The following is a 23,557-nucleotide window of genomic DNA, read 5'->3' on the forward strand; positions in this document are numbered from 1 at the left end:
CCATAGCAGTTCATAGTGACCTTTAACTTGATGGATCCTACATAAAGCTCTGTGGAGTTGCTTAAGATTAGCAAAACTTGAGCTGGGCAGTGGTGGCACACGCCTTTAATCCCAGCACTTGGGAGGCAGAGGCAGGTGGATTTCTGAGTTTGAGGCCAGCCTGGTCTACAGAGTGAGTTCCAGGACAGCCAGGGCTACACAGAGAAACCCTGTATCACCTCCCCCCAGCACCCCCCCCCAAAAAAAAACCCAGCAAAACTCAGGACATACAGAACAAACAGAATGTAACAGGATATGTGATCAACAGGAACTTGTTCTGGGTCAAGTTATTTTTCCATGTCAATGACTGGCAGGCATGTTACAGCAATATTATGAAATAGCTGGCAAGCATGGAACAAAGTGGATACAGGTATTATGGGGGTGGGGGTGGGTCAGACCACAACAAAACATTTTAGGATTTGCATAATCTTCAGGGCCTAGCCTTTCCTTTCTTCTCTATTTTTAGTGAATATGGTGGAGAGGGAAAGGGAGGGGGAAGGGGAGTGAGAGAGAGAGAGAGAGAGAGACAGCGACAGAGAGAGAGACAGAGAGAGACAGAAAGAAAGATTCACTCACTTAATATCTATGTTAGGATGATAAAGGTTTCAGTGTTGGTGTAGAACTTTCTACTGTCTAGTCAAACCTTTGAGCCTGATACTACAACATTCAGAACTTTGTTTCTTAGAGTGTTAAAATCTATTTTAAAACATATGAACAGAATTTAGTTCTCAGCTGTGTATGATATGGGGAATTGAAGAATTAATTTAAAACAAGGAGTTATAGCATTTTCTTGAAAATGTCTGAAATCTCACTTGCCTCTCTTATTATGTCAAAAAGAAAATTTGAAACTTTGACACCCTAACCTGTAGAAGTCAATTTTTTTTATGTGTTTAGAGACAGCCAATTTTGTCCTACTTCCAAATATAGTGATTTTTTTTTAGAACTAGAATTGTGTGATTGAATCTCATATGTTAGGAGACAAGATGGTAAAATGTCAATGAGACAGAGGAAAAAAAGAGGATATTATCAAATGCTCAAAACTGGAATGAAAATGTATGGAATCCAAAAGCCTTGCAGCTGGTACAACAAGACTTTTGTTACTGATGAAAGCTTTTGAGGGTAGTGTGGTCCGTGGTCTGTGCAGCTTAGTTAAGAGTGTTTTATCTTTCTTGTGTATTGAGGAATGTGAAGGAGAGACACCTGTACATAGTTCTGTAAATGTTTAATTCAATGTTCAATGTACAATTATAACAATTCTGTGTCTTGACTTCCATGCTAGTAAGCTTCCAAGCTCATTTGCTATACAGATTTCATCTAGGCAGGGCCAGAATTAGTTTGATGTGGGGGCTTGTTGGTCTGCAAGTTACAGTATTGTAACAGAATAAGTGTGACTGATATCTCTCGGTACTAATATAGAAGCCTATTTATGCACTTTCATAGGTATATTCAAAAGGAAAATAATTGCACACCTGCATATAAATGACATCATTTTTTTGTGAGATAAGTGAGTTAATGTTTTTGTTCCATTTATTGCTTCTGTGACTAAATGCTGAAAAAGCAGCAATTATTTTGGTTTACAGTCTAAGGGTCATGCTGAGAATGTGGGTCTATGCTTGCTCTTTCCTTTTTATTCAGTTCAGAACTCCAACCTGTTGAATGGTGACACTCATATTTGGGTGAGTCTTCAGAATTCAATCACCCAACTGAGAAATGCGCAGACATGACCAGAGGTTTGTCATGTAGGTGATTCTAGATCATATCAAGCTGATAATCAATATTAGTGATCACAGATTTCTGTTACTGTGACGTAATACTCAAGACAATCAAGTTAGAAACAGGAGAAAATTTATATTAGACTCTGTGAAGAGGTTTTGATCCATGGTCCATAGCCCTGATGGGCCTATCTAGTCCATCACAGTGAGAGGGGCTATTTAGTTTTTGGTATCTGGAAAGAAAGAAGATACAGGCTCCCAATTTATCCCTCAAATGCATTCTCCTAACAATTCAACTTCCTTCCAGTAGGCCCTGTGTTGTAGGGATCCTTTCACCTCCCAGTAATACCATCCATATGGGATTTTGGAGGGTAATTTAAAATCCAAAATATAGCACTAAGCGAAAGTAAGACTATGATGTTTATATTCATTTGGAAATTAACATATTTAACAAAATGAGAGAATATGGGGAAGGTCAAACTGTCTCAGTATCTGTTTTCTATTCTATAGATTTTGAGATGATAATGTATTAATTGTACATGAAAACTATGCTTTAAAATATATAGATGTTAGGTATGGACTGAAAATGTTTTGCCTTTCAAAGTTGTTCAAATAGCATTTCATCATCTATAAGTTATTTATAAAGTATAACTTCTTGATAGGTTTATTATCTAACATTTGAAAAATTGTTGTTATGTTCTCCAAATTCTTTATGTCACTTATCATTAGAATAATCAATACTGAGTTTTGTCTGAGTAGAAAGAAATGGAAGCCTTTGGTTTACATGTCTGTAAGTTTAAAACAGTTGCTTCAAGTGTTATTAAACTTTCAAGTATAACAAAATAATAAAACCCCCTCTGTACTATTCAATCTAGTGTATGACTTTTACTAGTACAAACCAGGTGAGGATGTGTGTCACAGGTCCTCCAAGCTGGCGGCAACAGACACCAAGTCCGGTTCACGCAGCAACTTTACTTCGGGCTTTTTCTTTTACAGCTCTCTTCCCCAACAGCTTCTTCTTAGGGCAAGGGCTAAACTACTCCTATTACAACAGCTTCTCTTACTCTACTTCTACTCATGGCAAGGGCTAAAACTACTCTCTTCTCTACTATTGGCTTCTACCTAGGGCACGGGCTAAACAACAACCCCTCACTACTCACACTGACTCACCTCCTTCTAGCTCCACCCCACCTCATCCAATCAGAATTCACACACGCTCCAGGCATGAGCTCAGGTTGTTCACAGATAATGAGGAACAGTCCAGCCTGGCAGGCAGCCCACGCATGCTTCTTCACTGCGCATGCTCTGGCAAGGCAGTAAACAAGTGGGTTTCACGGGGCCTGAGGCTGCACCCACTTCCCGCATCTCCCCCTTTTAGTTTTATTAGAAGCTCTGGGATCAGCATCTGTCTTAGGTTGCCCCCATCCGTGCCACATCCTTACCCGTCATGGGAGTGACAAACTCACTTTCGTCATCCTGTCTTAGGTTGGTATGTGCACATGAGGGTCTTACTCATCATTAATCACTGATCCAACATGTTGAACCAACATTGGGGGGATGTTCCTGCTTCCAAGGCTGCCATAGTCTGCACTAAGGCTTGTTTATCAGCCCTTTGCATACGTGCCATCCACCAAAGCATTCTTTCACACACAACAGTCAGTAGGAGCACTCAAAAGGCCATCCCTCCCCAATTTTTTAAGAATCCCACAGTTCCCTGGATGATCTCCAGCCATTGCTTTGCAGTTGCAATCTCCACACGGAATTCCTTCATCTTTGTGTCAAGATCATGACTCCAATTTCCAACAGCATCGCACCAATTGCACGTGACAGATTTACAGCTCTGGAAAAATTCTGGTACTGAACAGAGGTTACACACATTCCTGCCATATACTGAAATACTGGGAAGGCCCCCGCAACGGCGGGCACATTTTTCCAGACTTTTGCATGAAGACTATGCTTTCTCCTTTTGTCTCCCTCATCTTTATAAGGGGGAGGAAAAGGTAACAGAGGGGCTGATGGATCCGGCAGCCTACCACGCCTCAACCTCCAGCGGAATATCTGACTACAGACGTCACTGTTGCTATCAGTCCCATCGCTGTCACTAGTAGACCCTCCAGAACTAGATTCCTTCTTCTCTTTCTTATCTTTGGTTTGTTGTCTAAGCTGTTTAGGTTTTCGGTGGCTAGCCTGAGAAGCAATCTCAGCATTGTACTTTCCACTGGTGTCCCTCAAGCACGCCCTAACCAAGATCCAGATGGCTAACATTTTTACTGTCATTTTAGTCCCAGTTGAACCCATATCGTTTGTCTCTATTCCTGAGAACCTTAGTGCTCCGTCCCCTTTTTTCCAGAAAGTCTATCAGGCCTATGCTTTCTTTACTTCTTGCTGAAATTCCTTTCGTCCTATTCCTGAGATCCTTAATGCTTTGTTCCCCTTTTCCCGGGAACCTTACCTTCGTCTCTATACCTCAGAACCTTAATGCTTCGTCTCTATTCCTGAGAACCTTAATGCTTTGTCTCTTTTTTCCCGGGAACCTTACCTTTGTCTCTATACCTGAGAACCTTAATGCTTCGTCTCTTCTTGCACGCGCTCAACTGGCCAGGAAGAACGACACTGCAACAGGATCCTTCTGCACACGTTTATTGGGAGAGCATTGATTGCATAGGCGAAAGAAGAAGAACGAACAAGGAAAATGATGCTGCTTATATACCCCTCCATGTGACGTGTCAGCTCCTGATTAGCTGCTCACTCATCACCCCACTACTACGCCCCGGGATAGGCAGTGACTTGGCAAGAATTTACTCTTGCACCTGCGCACATTACTTGTTTAGCAGTTAGGCACAGTGGAGGCTCATGATGGCAATTGCTCACGGCTCCCCACATCTCCCCCTTTTTATTTTATTAAAATGCAAGCCACTCTTTAATGGATGAAGATAGAGGTCGAATCCCTAGTGTGCAGAAATAGGGGCCATGTACAGGATTGGCTCTTAGGCTCACAGACTTTTACCCAGAGCAACCCTGACCTGCTCCCGTGCCGTTTTTCCTAGGGGAGGGACACTTGGACACTCAACCCTCATGCAAATCGACTTGTCTTCTAGGAGTGCCCAAACCTCTGAGCGACTCCTATGCGGTGCTTAGTCCAACAATCCATTAGAGTCAATGACCTACTCACTCGTCCCTGTGCAATGAGTCTAGCCTCTAGGGGTGCAAGAGCTGAGTATGGCCTAAGGCAAGCTTTAATTGTTGAGTCTCTCCCATTTTCCACAGAACCGAGGAGTGCAAGAGCAGAGAACTCAGATGTCAATTAATTCTTAAGCATGGATAGCCAAATTTCAGGGGAAGCCCCTTGTTCAATGGCTGCAAGTGCTTGAGTGATAACGACCTTGTCACGGTTTTGTTTTGTTTTGGGTTCTGAGCTTGCAGACCAACCAGAGCATGGACACAAGCCCACAGCAGCAAACAAAATTACCCCCACCCATTCCTTAAAGTAAGAAAAAGCAGAGGTAAAATTGCCAACAATGATGGATGCTATTCAAGTTCCATTAAGGCTTAAAATCTGGCGTTAGATGTAAAGAATTGAGGAAGCACCCGAATTCGTCAATGGCATAGGTTTCAGGAACACAGAGCTCTTCAGTTTTCACTAGCGGGAGCACCTCCAGCCACAGGAACATCCACGTCCTCACAGCTCCACCTGCCCTGAATTGCTCTGGTCAGCCTCTCCGGGACCTGCAGCTGTTGTCGATGATCCTGAGGAAACAAACAAACAGACCCTCTCGCCCAAACCAATTGAGAGTCCTCCTCTCTTACCTGATTCAGTGCCTCATTGTCTCTCTGGAGTTCTACAACACTGTCAACACCGGTGGGCAATGATTTCCACACCCTTATGGCAATCTGATTCACCTGCTCAAATACCTGCACTGGATATCCTGTCTGTTGTTGTGCAAATCAACCTTGATCAAGCAGCATATCTCTATCCCATGCAAATTTAGCTTGATCAGTGAAAATAGGACATCCCAGCAAGGAGAATCTAATCTCTCTCCAAATCCCCGAACAGAAGGTCCGTCTATATGCAGCTGCCTGCCCCTTTAAGAGCTCCATTTGCAATCGGCCCTCAGCAGGGCTTTTTCAGCTGTACCTGACTCCCAGCCACAGTGCTTTTATCACTTTCTACTGTGCAAATTGAGGCTGCTTTTCAAACAAGTTAAAGGATGGACAGCCAGCAGATAAAGTTTTTCAACATAAAACACAAAACAATAATCATACACCAAAAACAGACAATAGACAGACAGGGAATAAAACTTGGGGTCTCAAAAGGACACAAATATCCTATCCAAAGCTAAAAATATATCCATAGGAACTAGAGCAGGACATCTCCTGTTTTTATTCTGTCCCTAGGAGAGCTCTAAAATAACTTTTTTTTTAAACTTATTTTTCTATGCGTGCCTTCTTTTTCATTTCTCTCTGTTTCTGATATGCTTCCCTGGTGCTCCTGCAAAAGTCATTGCCCTTCCTTAACAGCTAGCTTACATTTCTTGTCCTGGATAAAGCGTCCTTGAGGTACTCACTTATCTACGTGAGGTTCTTAACCCCAAGGTCGATCCACAAGTTTATCTACACTTGCTTTATGATCTTATGTGTCTGCCGAGCTACCCCCCAGCAGATACACTCGTGTCCAGGGTGATGAAAAATTAAGGCAATAGCATAATATCAAGGCTAAGAAAGAAAGCAAGCGACACAACCCCAACGACAATTACCGGACCTACTGCGTAAGAAAGCATACCTCTCAGAGACTCACATTAATTTCCTTTTACTTTCGGGTACCCCTGTTCCCCAGCTGAAGAGTTCTGAATTCACGCCGGATCCTTCTCAACAGTCTGTTTTACGGGAACCTTTATTAACCACTCCTTCCCCGTGATGCAGTTCTGAATCCTCCTTGTAGCAGGGGGTCTTCGCTCGTACCTGAAGATGTTTCTCGTCCCAGGTTTCAGCACCATTTCTTGCACACGCTCAACTGGCCAGGAAGAACGACGCTGCAACAGGATCCTTCTGCACACGTTTATTGGGAGAGCATTGACTGCATAGGCGAAAGAAGAAGAATGAACAAGGAAAATGCTGCTGCTTATATACCCCTCCATGTGACGTGTCAGCTCCTGATTAGCTGCTCACTCATCACCCCACTACTACGCCCCGGGATGGGCAGTGACTTGGCAAGAATTTACTCTTGCACCTGCGCACATTACTTGTTTAGCAGTTAGGCACAGCGGAGGCTCATGATGGCAATTGCTCACGGCTCCCCACAGTCTCTATTCCTGAGAACCTTAATGCTTTGTCCCTTTTTTCCTGGGAACCTCACAGGCCTGTGATTTCTTTAAATACCGTTGCTTACCAAAATTTCCTATCTGCTGTTTACTAAAATTTCCTACCGCTGTTTACCAAAGTTTTCTTACAGCTGTTTACTAAACTTTCCTACCGCTGTTTACTAAAGTTTTCTTAGGCCTATACTTTCTTTACTTACCATTGCCGACCTACGTGATGAGATCCCAGTTCCCCATACGGGCCACCATTTGTCGTTGGTCCTCTGAGCCAGCGGTGACACGAATGACACAGATACCAAGGCGGGTTCACGTAGCAATGTTTTTACTTGTGGTTATTTCCCCTTACAGCTCTCTTCCCCAGCAATCTTTTCTTCTACCGTCCTTCTTTCTTGCAGCTTTACTTACAGCAACTACTACAACAGCTTCTCTTACAACTACTAGCTTCTACTTCTACTCCTTCTTGCACCTTTCCCTCTTTCAACTCTCTCTCTCCATACTACTTCTGGCTTCTTTTACAACAGCTAGCTTCTACCACTTACAATAGCAGCTTCTACTACTCCATCCTTCTCATAGCAAGGGCTAAACTCTTCTCACTACTCATGCCGACTCACCTCCTTCTAGCTCCACCCCACCTCATCCAATCAGAACTCACACACGCTCCAGGCACGAGCTCAGGTCATTCACAGATAGGCTGACAGGTCCCGATCACGAGGAACAGTCCAGCCTGGCAGGCAGCCCACGCATGCTTCTTCACTGTGCATGCTCGGGCAAGGCAGTAAACAAGTGGGTTTCACAGGGCCTGCAGCCACACCCGCTTTCCGCAGATGAGTTAAACTTACTTGGAATTGACTTTATGTAATTTGAAGAAAACAAACATTTAGTGGCCATCTGTATCCTCTATAGTGTTCTAGGCACTTAGGGTACCCTGCCTTGTCTCATCACCCCATACTGATCTCTGCCCAAGTATTACCTAAATTCTAGTTAGGAATCAGAAACTATTTGTAACAAGTAACTAAATTATGGGTATTTCTTTATTAATGCTATTTATACTGTAAAAGTTAAATATAAAATCACAAGTCATAAACAAATATGAAATGAATATCTGCCAAAACATTTAACATCTTATTCATGGAGGAACGAGGAAGATGTTAAATTGGTTCAAATGAGGAATCAATGAACCATTTATATTCATGAAACTTAATACTGAAGATTTACAAATAAATGCAAAAAACTCAGTCAGGATTCAATAGGCACTAATGGGTTATAGTCCGTTAAAGACAGCTGACTTTTTATTTCTATGGTAAAAACCATTTGTGTTCAATATTCTGATGTATTTCTATACTAATAAGCTAGAAGATAAAATTGCTCTAAATTCTGAAAGGGATAGGTTTTTTGCCAACAACTTTTAAATTATTATGTTTCATTTTAATGCTAATTAAAACAAAGTACCACTGTGACACACTTAGGTGACTAACTAGTCTTTTTGTGGTCTTAGAAACAAGGTATTGAACCTGACTAGTATAGAAGTAACTCTAATGTTATAAAACTTATATACAGGCTCCCTCACAGCAAGGGAATCGGGACCTATAGTGTTTCCTCTGGTCTGGGTATTTCAAAATAAGAATTTTAAAGCTGTATTTGTTTCTCCAAAAGAAGGTAGGGCTAGCATTGATTCTCATTTATTTAGTTTGGCAAATTTATTCATTAAGTTTCTTTTTTTTTTCCATCTTAGGTGTTGGGAACTTAGTGCTGGAGACAGGTGGATTTACCAGGCTCCGATCTTAGCTGCTATTGGGGTAAGTTGTAAAGTTTGTGTAGCTTCAATGAATAGTAAATGAACAAATGAAGTTGCTACTAAAACTTGGGCAAGTTTGCTTGTTGCTTTACTGTACAGTAGGTTGAGGATGTTTTACATGTGCTGCGATAGCTAGGAGAAGCAGGGCTGGGGTTCAGACCCTTATTTGTGGCTGACACTGAGACTGGTGCAGAAAGTGCTTGCTGTTCTATGAATCGGGGTAACCGGGTAACCCCAGGAGACAGTTCTGAGGCTCAATTATGGATGTTATGACTTTAAAAAAATTATTTAAACTTTTTTTTTTCTTACAGTCCAGACTTTATCCCCCTCCTGGTCTACCCTCTGACTGTTCCACATTCCATACCTCCTCAACTCCCCCATCTATATGAGGATGTTCCCACCCCCAACCCCACCCCAGTAAACCTCCCCACTTTCTGGGGCCTCCAGTCTTTTGAGGGTTAGTGGCATCTTCTCTGACTGAGTCCAGACCCTCTGCTGTATTTGTGTTGGGGGCCTCATATCAGCTACTGTATGTGGCCTGGTTGGTGGCTCAGTGTCTGAGAGATCTCAGGGGCCAGGTTAGTTGAGACTGCTGGTCTTATAGGTTTGCCCTCCTCCTCAGCTTCTTCCAGCTCTTCCCTAATGCAACCATAGGGGTCAGCAGCTTCTGTCCATTGGTTTGGTGTAAATATCTGCATCTGACTCTTTTCAGGTGCTTGTTGGGTCTTTAGGAGGGCAGTCATGATAGGCCCCCTTTTGTGTGCAAGCCATGACATTAGTAATAGTGTCAGACCTTGGGACCTTCCCTTGAGCTGGATCCCAATTTGGGCCTGCCGCTGGACCCCCTTTTCCTCAGGCTCATCTCCATTGTTATCCCTGCAGTTCTTTCAGACAGGAACAATTCAGAGAGTTTTTGACTGTGGGATTGCAACAAAAAATAAACATGATCAAAGGAAGGCAGAGTAACTGGGCTTTTTAGTTACTTTCTAGTATGTTAGTATCTATCTAGCATTTGTGTTTTTAGGATGTGTACCATCTTGTATTACACACAAGAACACCAGGAGAACATTAGCTAGCATAATCTTCATCAAACCACAGAAAATCTGATGCTATAAAGTCTCTCATTTTCACTTTTCAGTGAAAACTAAGCATTTTAGTGAGTCTTCTTGTCCCAGCTGTATAAATTTATTTTCTTGGAGCACAGTAGCCATTGGATTAATGTAGTTGAAAGGACCAAGCACAGATACAAAGTATATGTCCTTGGGGACTGAGATGAAGGAAAGGCAAAATAAGTTCAGACAATGTAGAAATTCCCAGTCTGTTTCAGGAGACATTTTTTTTTTCCTGTCTAAGAAGAGAAAGGACAGTTCTGCAGATAAAGGTCATTGTATTGGCTGGTTTTGTGTGTCAACTTGACACAGGCTGGAGTTATCACAGAGAAAAGAGCTTCAGTTGAGGAAATGCCTCCATGAGATCCAGCTGTGGGGCATTTTCTCAATTAGTGATCAAGGGTGGGAGGGTCCCTTTTGGGTGGGACCATCTCTGCGCTGGCAGTCTTGGGTTCTATAAGAAAGCAAGCTGAGCAAGCCAGGGGAAACAAGCCAGTAAAGAACATCCCTCCACGACCTCTGAATCAGCTCCTGCTTCCTGACCTGCTTGAGTTTTAGTCCTGACTTTGGTGATGAACAGCAACATGCAAGTGTAAACTGAATAAATGCTTTCCTTCTGAACTTGCTTCTTGGTCATGATGTTTGTGCAGGAATAGAAACTCTGACTAAGACAGTCATACAGTCTCATGACAAAACAAAGATGATACCCTGCATTTTGACCCTATTCATTTCATGTGCACTCAAAAAACATGCCAAATTCTGCCTTGAGCAATTATTGGGAAAACTCTTTCCATTTCAATGGGCACAAGGGGTGATTATAGATAGAATCACCAAGCCCATTTTTGTCTTAAGGAAACCCCCTATGTTTTATTTATTTACTTATGTGGAAGGCAGGCAAGGGGTGCACATACACTATGCTTGTATGGAGGTCAGAAAACAAGAGGGACTAGTCTATCATGTGGATTCTGAAACTGAACTCAGATAATCAAACTAGGCAGAATATACCTTTTACTCACTGAGCCATCTTGATCCCTCCCCTACCTTTGTTGTTGTTCATTTGAATCTGGGAACCGAATCCAGGGCTTTCTGTATGTTGTTTGAACATTCTTCTAAGCTATATCCTCAGCCTGAAATATGAGTTTTGAAGAGAAAATCCTGGAGGCATCATGTGGCCATATTAGGTGAATTTGTTTGGAAAGGCTGATGCCTGCCTAGAGAGGCTGGTTATTGACCTTAAACACACAGTCCTGTTTGACTCTGGTGTCACTTACAGTATTTTGAAGGCCTTTTGCTTTCAAGAGGAGACACTCTACTCTCGATGCTTGTTCCTGAGACCTAAGGGAGGAAATCATAAACCATGCTGCTCTTGTAACTAAGGGAGGTCAAAGTTCAGCAACCTGTGATTGGAAGCTTTTTGTAGTTTTCTAGGAATCAATCTCATATATTCCATTCACGAGATGATTTCTTTGGATATCACATGAAGCCTGCATATATTTTTCTGCACAGTGTATTGCCTTACCTTCTTAGATGAATTAGAGTGCTTGTGTCCAATAAAGTGAAGCTTTCTTTTTAGAGAGAGAGAGAGAGAGAGAGAGAGAGAGAGAGAGAGAGAGAGACTCTTTTTTGTAGTTCTAATTGTCCTGTAACTCATTGTGTAGGCTAAGGAGTCCTCCAACTCACAGATATCTGCCTGCTTCTGCCTCCATTCAAGGTATATGCTACCAGCCAAGTGAACATTTTCTTTTAAGTGAACTAAAAAAAAAATGTAACCAGTGCATATATATGTAAATGGGTGTCACTAGGCTGATAGAAATTTCTTCCAGAACCTATCAATTTCTTCATTCTTCTCCCTTTTCTTCCTGGTCTTCCTTCTTGTCCCTCTTTCTGTCTAGTCTCATTGTGTGCCTCAGTCTGTGCCTTTGGACACGCTCTGGAGTGGGTGCTTTTCTTTTCCCCAGTCCTGAGTTCTCCTTGGATTGCAGGGGCTCATGGGAGTGAAGTTCTTTTGTAGTCTTTCTCATCTCTGGGGAAATGGGTTGAAGCCCTGGTCACGAATGTAAGGCATGGAGTTGTCTTCAAGTAGCCCATCTTTTGTTTAGGGAATTTTCACTGAGCAATGTCTTCCAGATCTCCAGAGACAGCATTGCCCCTCAGCATCCTGTGCCTCAGTGGGGAGATCTCTGCTATTTACAGGGTTCTTTAACCTTTTGAATAAACCCAATATACATCCTCTAGCCCAGCTGTCAGTGGCAAGAAGGCTTCTGTTTTGTTAACCCTGACCATAACCTTCACCCTTTGTTGCAACACGTGTCTGTCTTAAAGTCAAATGCTATATAATCATTCCCATCAGAGAACCCCAAAATGCAGCCCTCTACTCACACCACAGAATGGCTTACTCCTCAATATGTGAAACATGAGGAGTGTTTTTAATTTATTGATAGTCATATTGTTATGGATTTATGAACTTTTAAACTATAAGTAATACATTTCCCCATTATAATTATATTGCTATAATTTGATTCTATAATAAATATAAATACAAAATGCATAGCTCATTTCTTATTAGTCTGTAACTCATGGACAGCATCTATTGTATATATTAGAGCTTGAATTTCATTTGTAGTGTTATTTTGAGATATTTAAGAAAGACTTCTAGAAGGAAGATTTTTCTTTAGGAAAAAAGTCAATTTGGTATTTGCAATTCTGTCATATACCAAATTTAGATACTAAACTGGATTTCTATAAATCTCTCCTTTACCACTCTTCCTTATCTCTATCTCTTGATTCTGGAGGTTGACTGACCCTCCTGTGATAACAGTTGGGGGGAAATGATTAATTGACTTAAGGAACAGAGAGTAGAATATACCTGTTTATTTTCCACATTTTAAAAAGTAATCAATATAGCATTTTTATAAGTCATCATTTAAGATGTTCCTAAACATTTTTATGAGAGGTGCCATCCTGTTCCTTCTGTTAGAATTCTCTGAGATATCTTTTTTATGGTTGTGTAGAACAAAATGCACATGAGATGACAAAAAAAAAACCCTAAAAATCTGAACTTTGTATTAAATGTACTTCTTTCAAAGTAAACCATTAGTTATCTGAAGAGCCTGTCCGTGTCAAATACAGAGACTGGTCCATACACAATGATGCTGTAAAAGTGAATATAGACCAAGAAAAGTGACTCTGAAGAAGCACTCACTCTCAGTCCACATTTTCCTAATTCTGAGCCCCGTGTATCATGTGAACTATAAACTCTGCAAGCTTTCACAGTCGCATCGGTTTATGCAGGGTTATTTAAATGTGAAGAGCTCTACACTAGCATTGTCAAATTACCATCAGGAAAACATCTTCTAAATGGTTCCCACCCAGAACATTTTTTGACTCTTAGATTAATTTTGAAGATTTCTCAGAAAATGAACCACAGACTGCAGAAAGGCATACCTACAAATTCAAATACATCAATGAGTGGCCAGCTCAGATTTCTTATTTTAGTTCTTTGGTTCTTTTTTAAATGCCAGCTATGGGTTGTTTGAAGACTGGGATGGTCTATTGCTTTATGGCCAATCAACAGTATTGCTTAGTTGTAGCTACTATGTGAAAATTAGTTGAAGCCAGTGACACATCTGTAGTCTTAGTTCTTGAGACAAAGGCGGCTTAGGAGCTCAAGGCCATCTTTGGCTAACACTGTGAATTCAAGACCAGCCTGGGCTACAGTCAGAACAACACAAGCCAAGCATTTCTTGTCAGCAATTCACAGAGCAACTAAAGAAAACTAAACTAGGTATTGGAGACACTGAATATCTTACATAATATGGCTTGGTTGTTCCTATATTTAAATGGGTCAGAAGTGTGACTCACTGGCATGGAGCTAGGCATGGAATGCTAGTGCCTAAGTGTCTACTTTATGTGTGAATTCATAAAGACCTAATGGTACCTTGATAAACAGAAAGGGGCAATAAGATTATCTGAAAGACACTGGATTGTAAAACAAAACAATTGCTGAATTAGATTAACATATATACTTTAAAGATGTTTTAACATCAGCATGGAAGTCATGGAATATATTTGCCTATGATAGACTATGGGTTCCATCCAAATTGTTAAAGATCCAATCTGAGTAAGAGAAGTTTCCACATGAAAGGCATGACTCAAGGAAAGAACTGATGCAGAAAGACAGCAAGGAAGATGATGTAGAAAGATGATCCCCTGCATGGGGACAGCTCAACAAACCAGCTGAAGAAGTATATATGGTTCATCATACTGGCAGATTGGAAATCCTTGATGCTAAAATGGAATTTGCCTAAGGATAGATGATCAGGAATGCAGATATGAAGGATCATTGTATAAACAGATTTTCACAAGGACATTTGGACTATTAAGTTTGTGAAATTGATGACTGGTTTCTGTTGTAATAGTAAAACTGTGTATGATTATCAGGTTAAGTGAAAGAGGGGAAGAGGTAGAGAAATCTTAATTTAGCAACATGGCTGTTCTGGCAAGAGATCATATCAAAAATTTTTCTAGGTCTGTTTGATCCAGCTAGAATGACACACATTTGGGTAGAATATCCACCCCATAGTACACACCCTTAGTACACACCTTTAATCCAACACAAGGAAGGTAAAGTTAGTTTGTAAAAGGAAGCAGCCATGTTTGAAAGTGTCATCTAATTGAGGGGGAGACAAAGTGATGAATCAGAGAAAGATTTGACAGAATGAGTCAAAGATAGGATACACCCCAGTTTCACTAGAACAGACAGGAAAAAGAGGTTACTTAAGAGCAGCACAGGGTACATCAGGAGGGGAAGGCAATTCAGAGTGCCGTAGAGTTGATTTCAGACAATGCAGTTGAGTTTGGCTAAGTTCATCAGTTCAGAGGCAGTTTTTACTTGGACAATTATACAGAGATTATACAATTATATAATTATGCAATTATACAAGGAAACATTTTTTTTTCCCAAGAACGTTCCATGAGGCATGCAGGGACTGTATGTAATTCTCACTTACAGCAGCAACAGCAAGAATCTCCTTCATCACTGAGAGGTAATCATAATAAATGATGGATGCCACCACTCGTTTGTTCACCTTCATTGCCCTCGGTTGGCACATGATGCACCTCTCCTAACTGCAGAACCATGTCTGCAATGTCTATAGAGATTTTTTTCTTTATGTCCTTATTCACAGTCTTTTCTTCAGAAAGAATAATTTGCTCACTAGCTCTCAATTCCATGTTCTCCATGTAATCACCTTAGCCCCACACAGATGGAAGCATCCCCTGGAAGGGCTCTTCCAGGGCAGGGCAGTCTCAGCTGCTGAAAATCTGTTCTCCTGCTCTGTGGTCTCACAACTTGCTGTTTATTCTACTGATGTAAAAACCTGGTTAGAGTTTAGGTCCATCTTTTACTAAACCATCCTGTTCTCAATGAATTTCTGTCTCCATATCCATTTGCTGCTTTATATATATTTAAGGCAAAGTACATTTATTCAGCAATAATTATACATTTTTAGAATTATAATGTACAGTGAAAAAAAAAACCCCAAACTTCTTAGGGTTTTTGAATTCCAGACATGTTATTCTTGGGTATCCAGAGAAAATAAATCGAAGGAACTCTCAGAAATTTCAAGGTTGGGATTATTTTAAAATAATTCCAACAATCTTCACACTCTATTATTTTGAAGTTAAAATTTTTGTTGTTTTACTTTTGTGGTTTTTTTAAACGCACCAAGTTTATCAGTGCTTACAAAAGAACTACTCTCTACAGGAATAATCAGTGAAAAATGCAACTCAAAATTCATGCCTCCCAGGAAGGTAATGGCCCCTCATGGAATCAGATGTGGATACCGCCCATCAAGGACCGAATCTGCATTGAAAATGTGTTACCCTTTGAGAGTGCACTCAAGGGACATACACAAAGGATACTGTATATGTGAACTCATTAATATGCCTTTTGGCTTTGTTTTGTAGCCCTTTCCTGTTAAATGAAATCTACACATCTGCTTACATACAGATGAGTATACATTATAGGCTGGTTGTGGGAGAACATGCTTTGTTTTCTTCACTCTGAGATTGGGTTACCTCACTTAACATCATTATACATTCTAAGTCCATCAGTTTTTTTTTTTTCCTGAAAATTTTGTAATTTCATTTTTTCTTCATAATTGAATAATATTTCATTTTATATATGTACCAGACTTTCAACATCCATTTATCTGTTGATGGGCATCTAGGTTGGCTCCATTTCTTTTCTGTAATGAGGACAGCAGCAATTAATATGGGGATGCAAATGTCACTGTGGTGGGGAATGGGGTCCCCTGGATGCTTGCACTGGAGTGGAATAGCTAGGGTACATGTTAATTTTATTTTTTACATTTTTGAGAAACCTCCAAACTTATTTTCCTAGTTGCTATCTTAATTTTGCCCCACCCACCACAAACAGTGAATAAGGGTTTCTCTTTCCCCACATCATCTCCAACATTTATTATTAGCCTGTTTGTTGATTGGCTGCTTTATTTCCTTTGTATTTAGTTTTGGCAGTGCTTTGTGTCTGAGGTGTAGTTGGTAAAGATTTTCAGATTTTCTCCCATCTGTGGCCTGTGTACTATGCTGATTGTTTCCGTTGTTATGCAGACACCTTTCAGCTTGCTGTAGCCCCACCATCTGATTCTAGGGGCTTGTTCTTATGCTAAAATTCTGTTCAGAAAGTTCTTGCATTATTTTGAAGAGCATTTTTTATGCTTTTATCAAGAAGTAGAATCTCAGATTTAAAGTTAATGTCTTTGATTCATTTTTAATCAATGTATTTTTTTATTGCTTCAATTGTATTTGATGGGCAGAGCAACAGAATGGCCAGGAGTTACACAGTAGGTCCAGCTGTGTGTTCTACATTAACATTCTGCCACTCACTGGCTGTGTGGTCACACACAGTGTCACCTACTCTGCATCTGTGAAGTGATGATGATGACATGTCTTCTAGAATCACTGTGAAAATTAAAAAGCTCTAATTTTTGTAAAAAATTCAGGATATTATGTAACCAATAACACTTTTTAGTTACCCTATAGTCTATAGTTCCCTAAACTATTTAGAACAATTGTTTGAAGTTTCATGCAGCTACTCTGACATGTATCATTATGTTTATATACAGGTGTGTATTTTCTTTGAAACTAACAAGTTCTGCTTTGGCTTAGTTTTTAATTAATACTTATTTTTTTAGTAGTCAATTTGCCATCCTTAAATATATCTTCTCTTTTATTAAACTGTTGAGTTAACTGGCATATATTACTTCCCAATTAAAAAAATTGGGGTGGGGTGTCATAATTTATCTATCTCTTTTCAAATTCAATATAACCTTCTACACCAGAGACCTTTTCTTATATAACATCTTGCCTATAAAATATTCTTAACATGCATCTCCCAGTACATTTCACACATCATAGGTGAGAATATTATTCTCTGAACAATTCTATTACTTTTCTTCATGAACACAGAGGCAGAGCGAGGTTTTAATATTTGTTTTAAAAGGTAGTCCCATTTACACAATAACTTATTTTTGTCCCACCAGCCTTCCATAAGGCTATATCTGAACTTTGGAACTTAGATTCTGGTAGATTATTTTCTGGTATTTCTGGTTTCTAATGCTATTAAAATTTTAGCTTTTCTTTTCTTTTTTAATTTTTAAATGAAAACAAATCAAGAATCAGTCGCCTTTACTGTCTTATCTCAGATTCTGCATCCAAATTTATGGAATGGGTAATTTTTAGTCTTAGTACAAAGAAGTTCAAATTATTAAGTTTCTACAAATGTCTTGAAGAGAAGTCTAATTTTGTGTGGTATTACCTTCTTTTGTCTTTCAGCTGAATTTTATTCTGTTCCTGAATACAGTTAGAGTTCTTGCTACCAAAATTTGGGAAACCAATGCGGTTGGGCATGACATGAGAAAGCAGTACAGGTAATACAGAGAAACTTTCATCACAGGAAACACTTTTCTTGCCTTTTAAAGAATAAGCACCAGCTAGTCCTTAGGGGATTGGCTTTATGAATGTGTGTTTTTGTTTAATTCATTTACACGATTTGTTGGAAGCAAGTATATATAATTAAGATACAAATATCCCCAAATCTTCTTCTGTATATTTTTATCTGCTCCTAGCAGGTTGTTAATTTTCTACAAATTGTATGAATTTACCCAAAAGTCTCCTGGTGAGTATCTTAGGTGGTTGTCTGTATTTGAAAATATGTCCTTACTGAAACTAATCAACACCCAATCTTTGGTGAATTGATAGCTCTCAAATACATATTTTAAGAACTTTAAAAATTCACTGATTGGAGGAATTTTATTACTTTGTCTTTCATGAGGAAAAGGACAAATTGAATGTTCATAATCTCTATCAAGCCATTTTAAGGGAGTGCCCATTCCTGCTAGTGATCATTGGTAATTCTGAGTACTAATGGCCTCAATCCAATTGAACTCACATGTCTAGTAATCAGGTGGATGCAGACTGGGTTTTATAGTCCTTAAATTAGTTTACAACTTCTGCCTCAGCTTGCTGTGAAGTAATGTCTCACATGCATGAAGAAACAAACCATGTTCAGCATGCCGAGTGTTATTTCACAAGCATTTGCCAAGATTTTTTTTTTTTTCTGATTCCTTACCATTGCTGTCCAGCAGCAAAGACTACAAGGTTGGTTGGGACTCTATAGAGTGCACAACGTGAACAAACCTACAGCTTCCAACTCTAACAATGTTCAGTGGTAGCATTGTGATAAACACTGTGCCTAAGAATCTATGGATAAATGCCTATATTGTACTAAGATAGCTTATCTTGTGTTATCCACCATTGAAGACACAGGCCAAGAATAATAGCACAGTGTGGGGATATAAATAACTTTTATTCTTTTCCATAAAGTGAGAAAAATGTGATTATGTTTATAATTGCTGTAGATTTCTAGTTCTGAATGCAGGATGCTTATTTATATAGTTGTAAATGACATGAAGTTGACCGTCTTTGAAAAAGTTGCCCAAGAGTTTTGAGAAACTTATGTAAGAAAGGAGGATGATGAATAACGTCTAAAAAATCCCGGGGGAATATATCTTAGAATAATTGAAGAGAACAATTTATTAAGAATTTAAGTAAGCTGCTATTCAGAATTCAGAATAACTTTAATTTGATGTCCAGAAATATTTTAAATTTCAAAGTTGTTCATTAGAGAAGGCCTTGACTCATAGAACTTAGAGAATGTAGGTTTTCAGCTAACTGGCTATTTTTCCATAGCTGAAACAAAATTGGTGTTCCTAATACTGTTCAGAGTTAAGCCACACATAAATACACAATGAGAAATGTGTTTCTTATTTGTGAAACTACTCACCAACAATTTGGAAATTCAGTTCAGTTTTTGTTTTTGAGACTCCAGATTATCAAACCTTCCAAAGCAGACTTGGGAAGATGAAATTTGTGTTCTTGTTTCAGTAGTGTTAGTATTAATTTGAGCGTGGACTACTTAAATGTGTATGTCTTGGGGTTTCTATTGCTGTGAAAAGATACCATGACCACTGCAACTCTTTAATTGGGGCTGGCTTACAGTTCAGGGGTTTAGTCTGTTATCATCATGGTGGGAAGCATGGGGGCATGCAAGCAGGCATGGTGTTGGAGTGGTATATGAGAGTTTTACATCTAGATCCACAAGGAGCAGGAGGAGAAAGTGAGCCACTGGCCTGGCTTGAGCTTCTGAAATCTCAAAGCCACTCTGCCAGAGACACACTTCCTCTAACAAAGCCACAGCTCCTTTAACAAGGCCACAACTCCAATAATTACATTCCCTATGAATCTATGGGGGCATTTTATTCAAACTACCACATTTCACTCCCTGACCTCCATAAGTTTGTGGCTATATCATAGGGCAAAATAAATTTAGTCCAACTTTAAAGTCCTCACAGTCTTTAACCATCTCAGTCCTGTTTAAAAGTACAAATATAAAGTCTCTTCAGAGACTCTTGTCAATCTCTTAACTGTAATTCTTATAAAGTCAAAATAAGAAAGCAGATAACAGACTTCCAACATATAATGGCACAGAATATACATTACCATTTCAAAAGGGTGGAAAGGGAGCATAATTAGGTAATACTGGACCAAGGCAAGACCAAACCCCAGCTAGGTAAATGTCAAACTCTGCATCTCTATGTCTGATGTCAACCAGCTCTTCAGATCTCCAGCTTCTTTCATCTTTTTAGACCACAACACACCTCTTTCTCTTGGGCTGTTTCCCTTCATTTGTTAGCAGCTTCCCTTGGCAGATATCCCATGAGTCTGGCATCTCCAACATCTTGGGGTCCCCAACGCAATCCAGGCATCCCATTTACAGCTTCATGTAATTGTCTTTCTAGGTCTCCATGCAGGAACATCCCTGACATGCCTGACCTCAGCAGCTTTCCTTAGTTGAGGAAGGAGATTCCATAACCCCTTTACTGTATCCTTGACTCTAAACTCAGAACCACACAGCTGAAGCTGTTAAGTTCTGCTACTTGCTGTAGAATTGGCTCGGTGATTTGATCTGCTCTGTTTTTGATGGTTTCCTTCACTGTCTAAGCTTGGCTGTACTGGAACTTGCTCTGTAGACCAGGTTGGCTGTGAGCTCCCACAGCCCACATTTCTCCAAACAAAAGCATGGTTACAGGCCTATTACAGCAATACCCCAGTTTCTGGTACCAATTTCGGTCTTAGTTAGAGTTTCTATTGCTGTGAAGAGATATCATGACCATGGCAACTCTTATGTAGGTAAAGATTTAATTGTGCCTGGCTTACAATTCAGAGGTTTAGTTCATTATCGTTGTGCTGAGAATCATAGTGGCACATGGACAGACACAGTACTGGAGAGATAACTGAGAGTTCGACATAATGATCCACAGGGAGCAGGAAGAGATAGCAAGCCATTGAGCTTGGTGTGGGCTTCTAAAAACCTTAGAGCCCATCCTCCAGTGACACTTTCTCTAACAAGTCACACCTCCAATAATAGGGTTCCATGGGAGTCATTTCACTCAAACGGTATGTTATCTCCAACCATTTTTGTACTTTCAAACTTTTGCAAAAGGTTTCTTTCATTAGCGTTATCTCATACATATTTTGTAAAAGAAAGCAATACAAATTTAAAGCAATATGAAATGTCTAAGCAGTGGCATGTAATAAACACATTTCCATGCACGATCCTCTGAAAGACTAAAAACATTTTTCAGAGATAATATAGTCTCTCCAGAAGAATGTCACGGGACAAGCTTGTCATTTGACATCCACATGACCATGTATTCTCGATCTTCCTTTCCTCCCCCTTCTCCTTTACACATGCATGTGCACACACACAAGCACACACACGGACACCCACACAGCCACACATTCATGCACAAACATACATACACATACACACAGGTACCTGAAATTTACACTTAATCTCTTAGATGATATGGATGATATAGTGCTTTAAAATGATGATAAATTAACAAATAAGATGTTGAGGTAGTTTCATTCTAATTTACAAACAAGTAGCGATAAAAAACCCTTCACCCCATTTTTCTCAGTGGCATGTGAAGGATGGTTTACTATAGGTTATTTTAAAACAAGGTCAATGTGAAGACAACAAATTTATGAGACGGAGCTGAAGAAGATGAACATTTTCTTTTTAAATTCAACTCAGTTCCTCTTGTTTTGGGGATCCTTCTGGAATAAGCACTTGTACAGTGATGAGAGTGAAAGAGGAAATATCACCAGGGGACCGAAGCCAGAATAACCCCAGAAAGGCTTTGATCCTGGGCCCAGTTAGTATTCTCATTTTATACTAAAAAGCAAAACGGTAAGGCAGGTAAAGAAGCAAGATTTTACAGTAGCAACCTGACAGTTGGCAGGTGTTACGGGCAATCACCTATTGTTTCAGCAATTTCTCTAGCTTAATTCTGCTCTAGGTAGCAAGAGCTTGTCAGATAGGTAGTACAAACAGTTCTTTAAGTAAACCGCTAAAGAAATCAACAAATCAGTATCTAATAATTGATCTTTTATATCTTATTCTATGCTGTTCCTTCCTTTTCATCTTCTACAACACCATATGAATCTATCTTAAAGAAATAGATTGGTACTGGAGTGTCATCTGCATTGCCTTTTGGTTGTACTTCCAGCCTGAATCCTTCTAAGTATCCTTTGGCATTTTCTCACACTATTCCTGTCTCCCCTTTCAGTGTTAATCCTCTAGGATTTTGGAAGACCATTGATGCCGATAAATCTGTTCCATTCTAAAGAGTGACGAAGCTCTCCTGAACAATAGCTACATTCTACTTGGTCTGTGTAGAGAACTGGCTATGATGAACTTATGGATGCCTTATTGTGAGGCATCAGTGCTCATGGACCCTGTCAGATTCAGTCCCAGAAGGACTGGTAAAAATACAGGAGTTCTCTTATTTCTTGAATCTAATAGATTCAAGGGTTGCTGGACCTTACTTCCTGTGAGCACATCTAAGTTAGAGGCCAAGATTACCCATCTGCAACTGTATCCTGGGTAGCAGATGTAATTGCAATTGGAGCAGGTGCAGTAGGTAGCACTGGGAGCTACTGTTCTTTTAATTAGTCTAGTATAGCCTTTTCATTTCCCACACATTGGGCTTCTCTTAATGACTTGGTGGCCCTGTGAACCAGACCTGCCCCTTTCCTTTTGCTAGTCAGGCTTTGGTTATTTATTCCTCCTCTAGGGTAAGTAACTGGCTTGTACATATGTAGCAATCCTGACACAGGTAAAGGAGCACATGGCTGGCATTTACTAAGGCCATCATTTAAGACATGTCTTCTTCAGATGAAGGACTTTATATGGTTAGTTTCCATAATATTTGTCCTTGTTTCCCCATCCCTAAAGGTCCATGATGGCTTTAACTCCTTGTCAAATTGTGGGAGATCCTTTCCAGGAACCTTTCATGGCAAAGTCTATGTATTACCAGTATTAAGATAACACATAATACTATCAGTATTAACCAATTATCAATTATAACCAACATAATCAATATTAACTAACAGGTTTCTCACAGTTCATAACCATTCTTTTGTCATCTGGTCACTCATTCATAAGCTTTCACTAGAAAGGGCCATTTCTAAAAGGAATCACAGCCTGTTTTACCAGTGTGGGCAGTTCCATCACAATATGATGACGTCCAAGGGGTGATCAATGGTTGCTGAATCCATAGCATCAGGACATGAGGAGGCAGAGTAGGAGCTGAGCTGTTGTCTTCATTCTGAAGTTGTTTTGTAAGTTTCAGAGGTTGGTCTGGGTCAGCTCTCGAAACTCACAGCGGCCTTAGTGTGGGGGTGGGATTTATCCACAGATTGGCACCTGCAACTTTAAGCTAATTTTTTGGTGCAGCATTAGCGAAGTCTTTCAAATTTCCTGGAATTCCATTGGGGATGCACAATTCCAGTTCCAGAGATTTTCAGTGAGCTGAGAGGCTTGGGAGATGCAGGCCTCTCTGGACTAACTGGGGTGGTGGTGAAGGAGATATCACTGGGGCCTCCAGAAATGTTTACAGAACCCTTCTAGAGTAAGCACTCTGATGCCAATGGGAGTGA

General features: G+C 40.0%; 1 protein-coding gene across 7 annotated transcripts in view; it reads left to right on the plus strand.

The window, feature by feature from the left end:
* Positions 1-23,557, plus strand: part of Pth2r (parathyroid hormone 2 receptor) — a 109,344-nt gene that overhangs the window by 74,172 nt on the left and 11,615 nt on the right. For 6 of the 7 annotated variants that reach the window (XM_011238473.1, XM_011238474.3, NM_139270.2 and 3 more), the window contains 2 exons: positions 8,799-8,862; positions 17,825-17,919. In XM_011238473.1, coding sequence (XP_011236775.1) covers positions 8,799-8,862; positions 17,825-17,919 — 159 coding nt within the window. Of the gene's footprint in view, positions 1-8,798; positions 8,863-15,734; positions 15,775-17,824; positions 17,920-23,557 lie in introns of those variants that run through there. The other variant, XM_017319688.1, reaches the window with a different exon arrangement.

Source organism: Mus musculus, chromosome 1, assembly GCF_000001635.26.
Source record: "Mus musculus strain C57BL/6J chromosome 1, GRCm38.p6 C57BL/6J".
Lineage (NCBI taxonomy): Eukaryota > Metazoa > Chordata > Mammalia > Rodentia > Muridae > Mus > Mus musculus.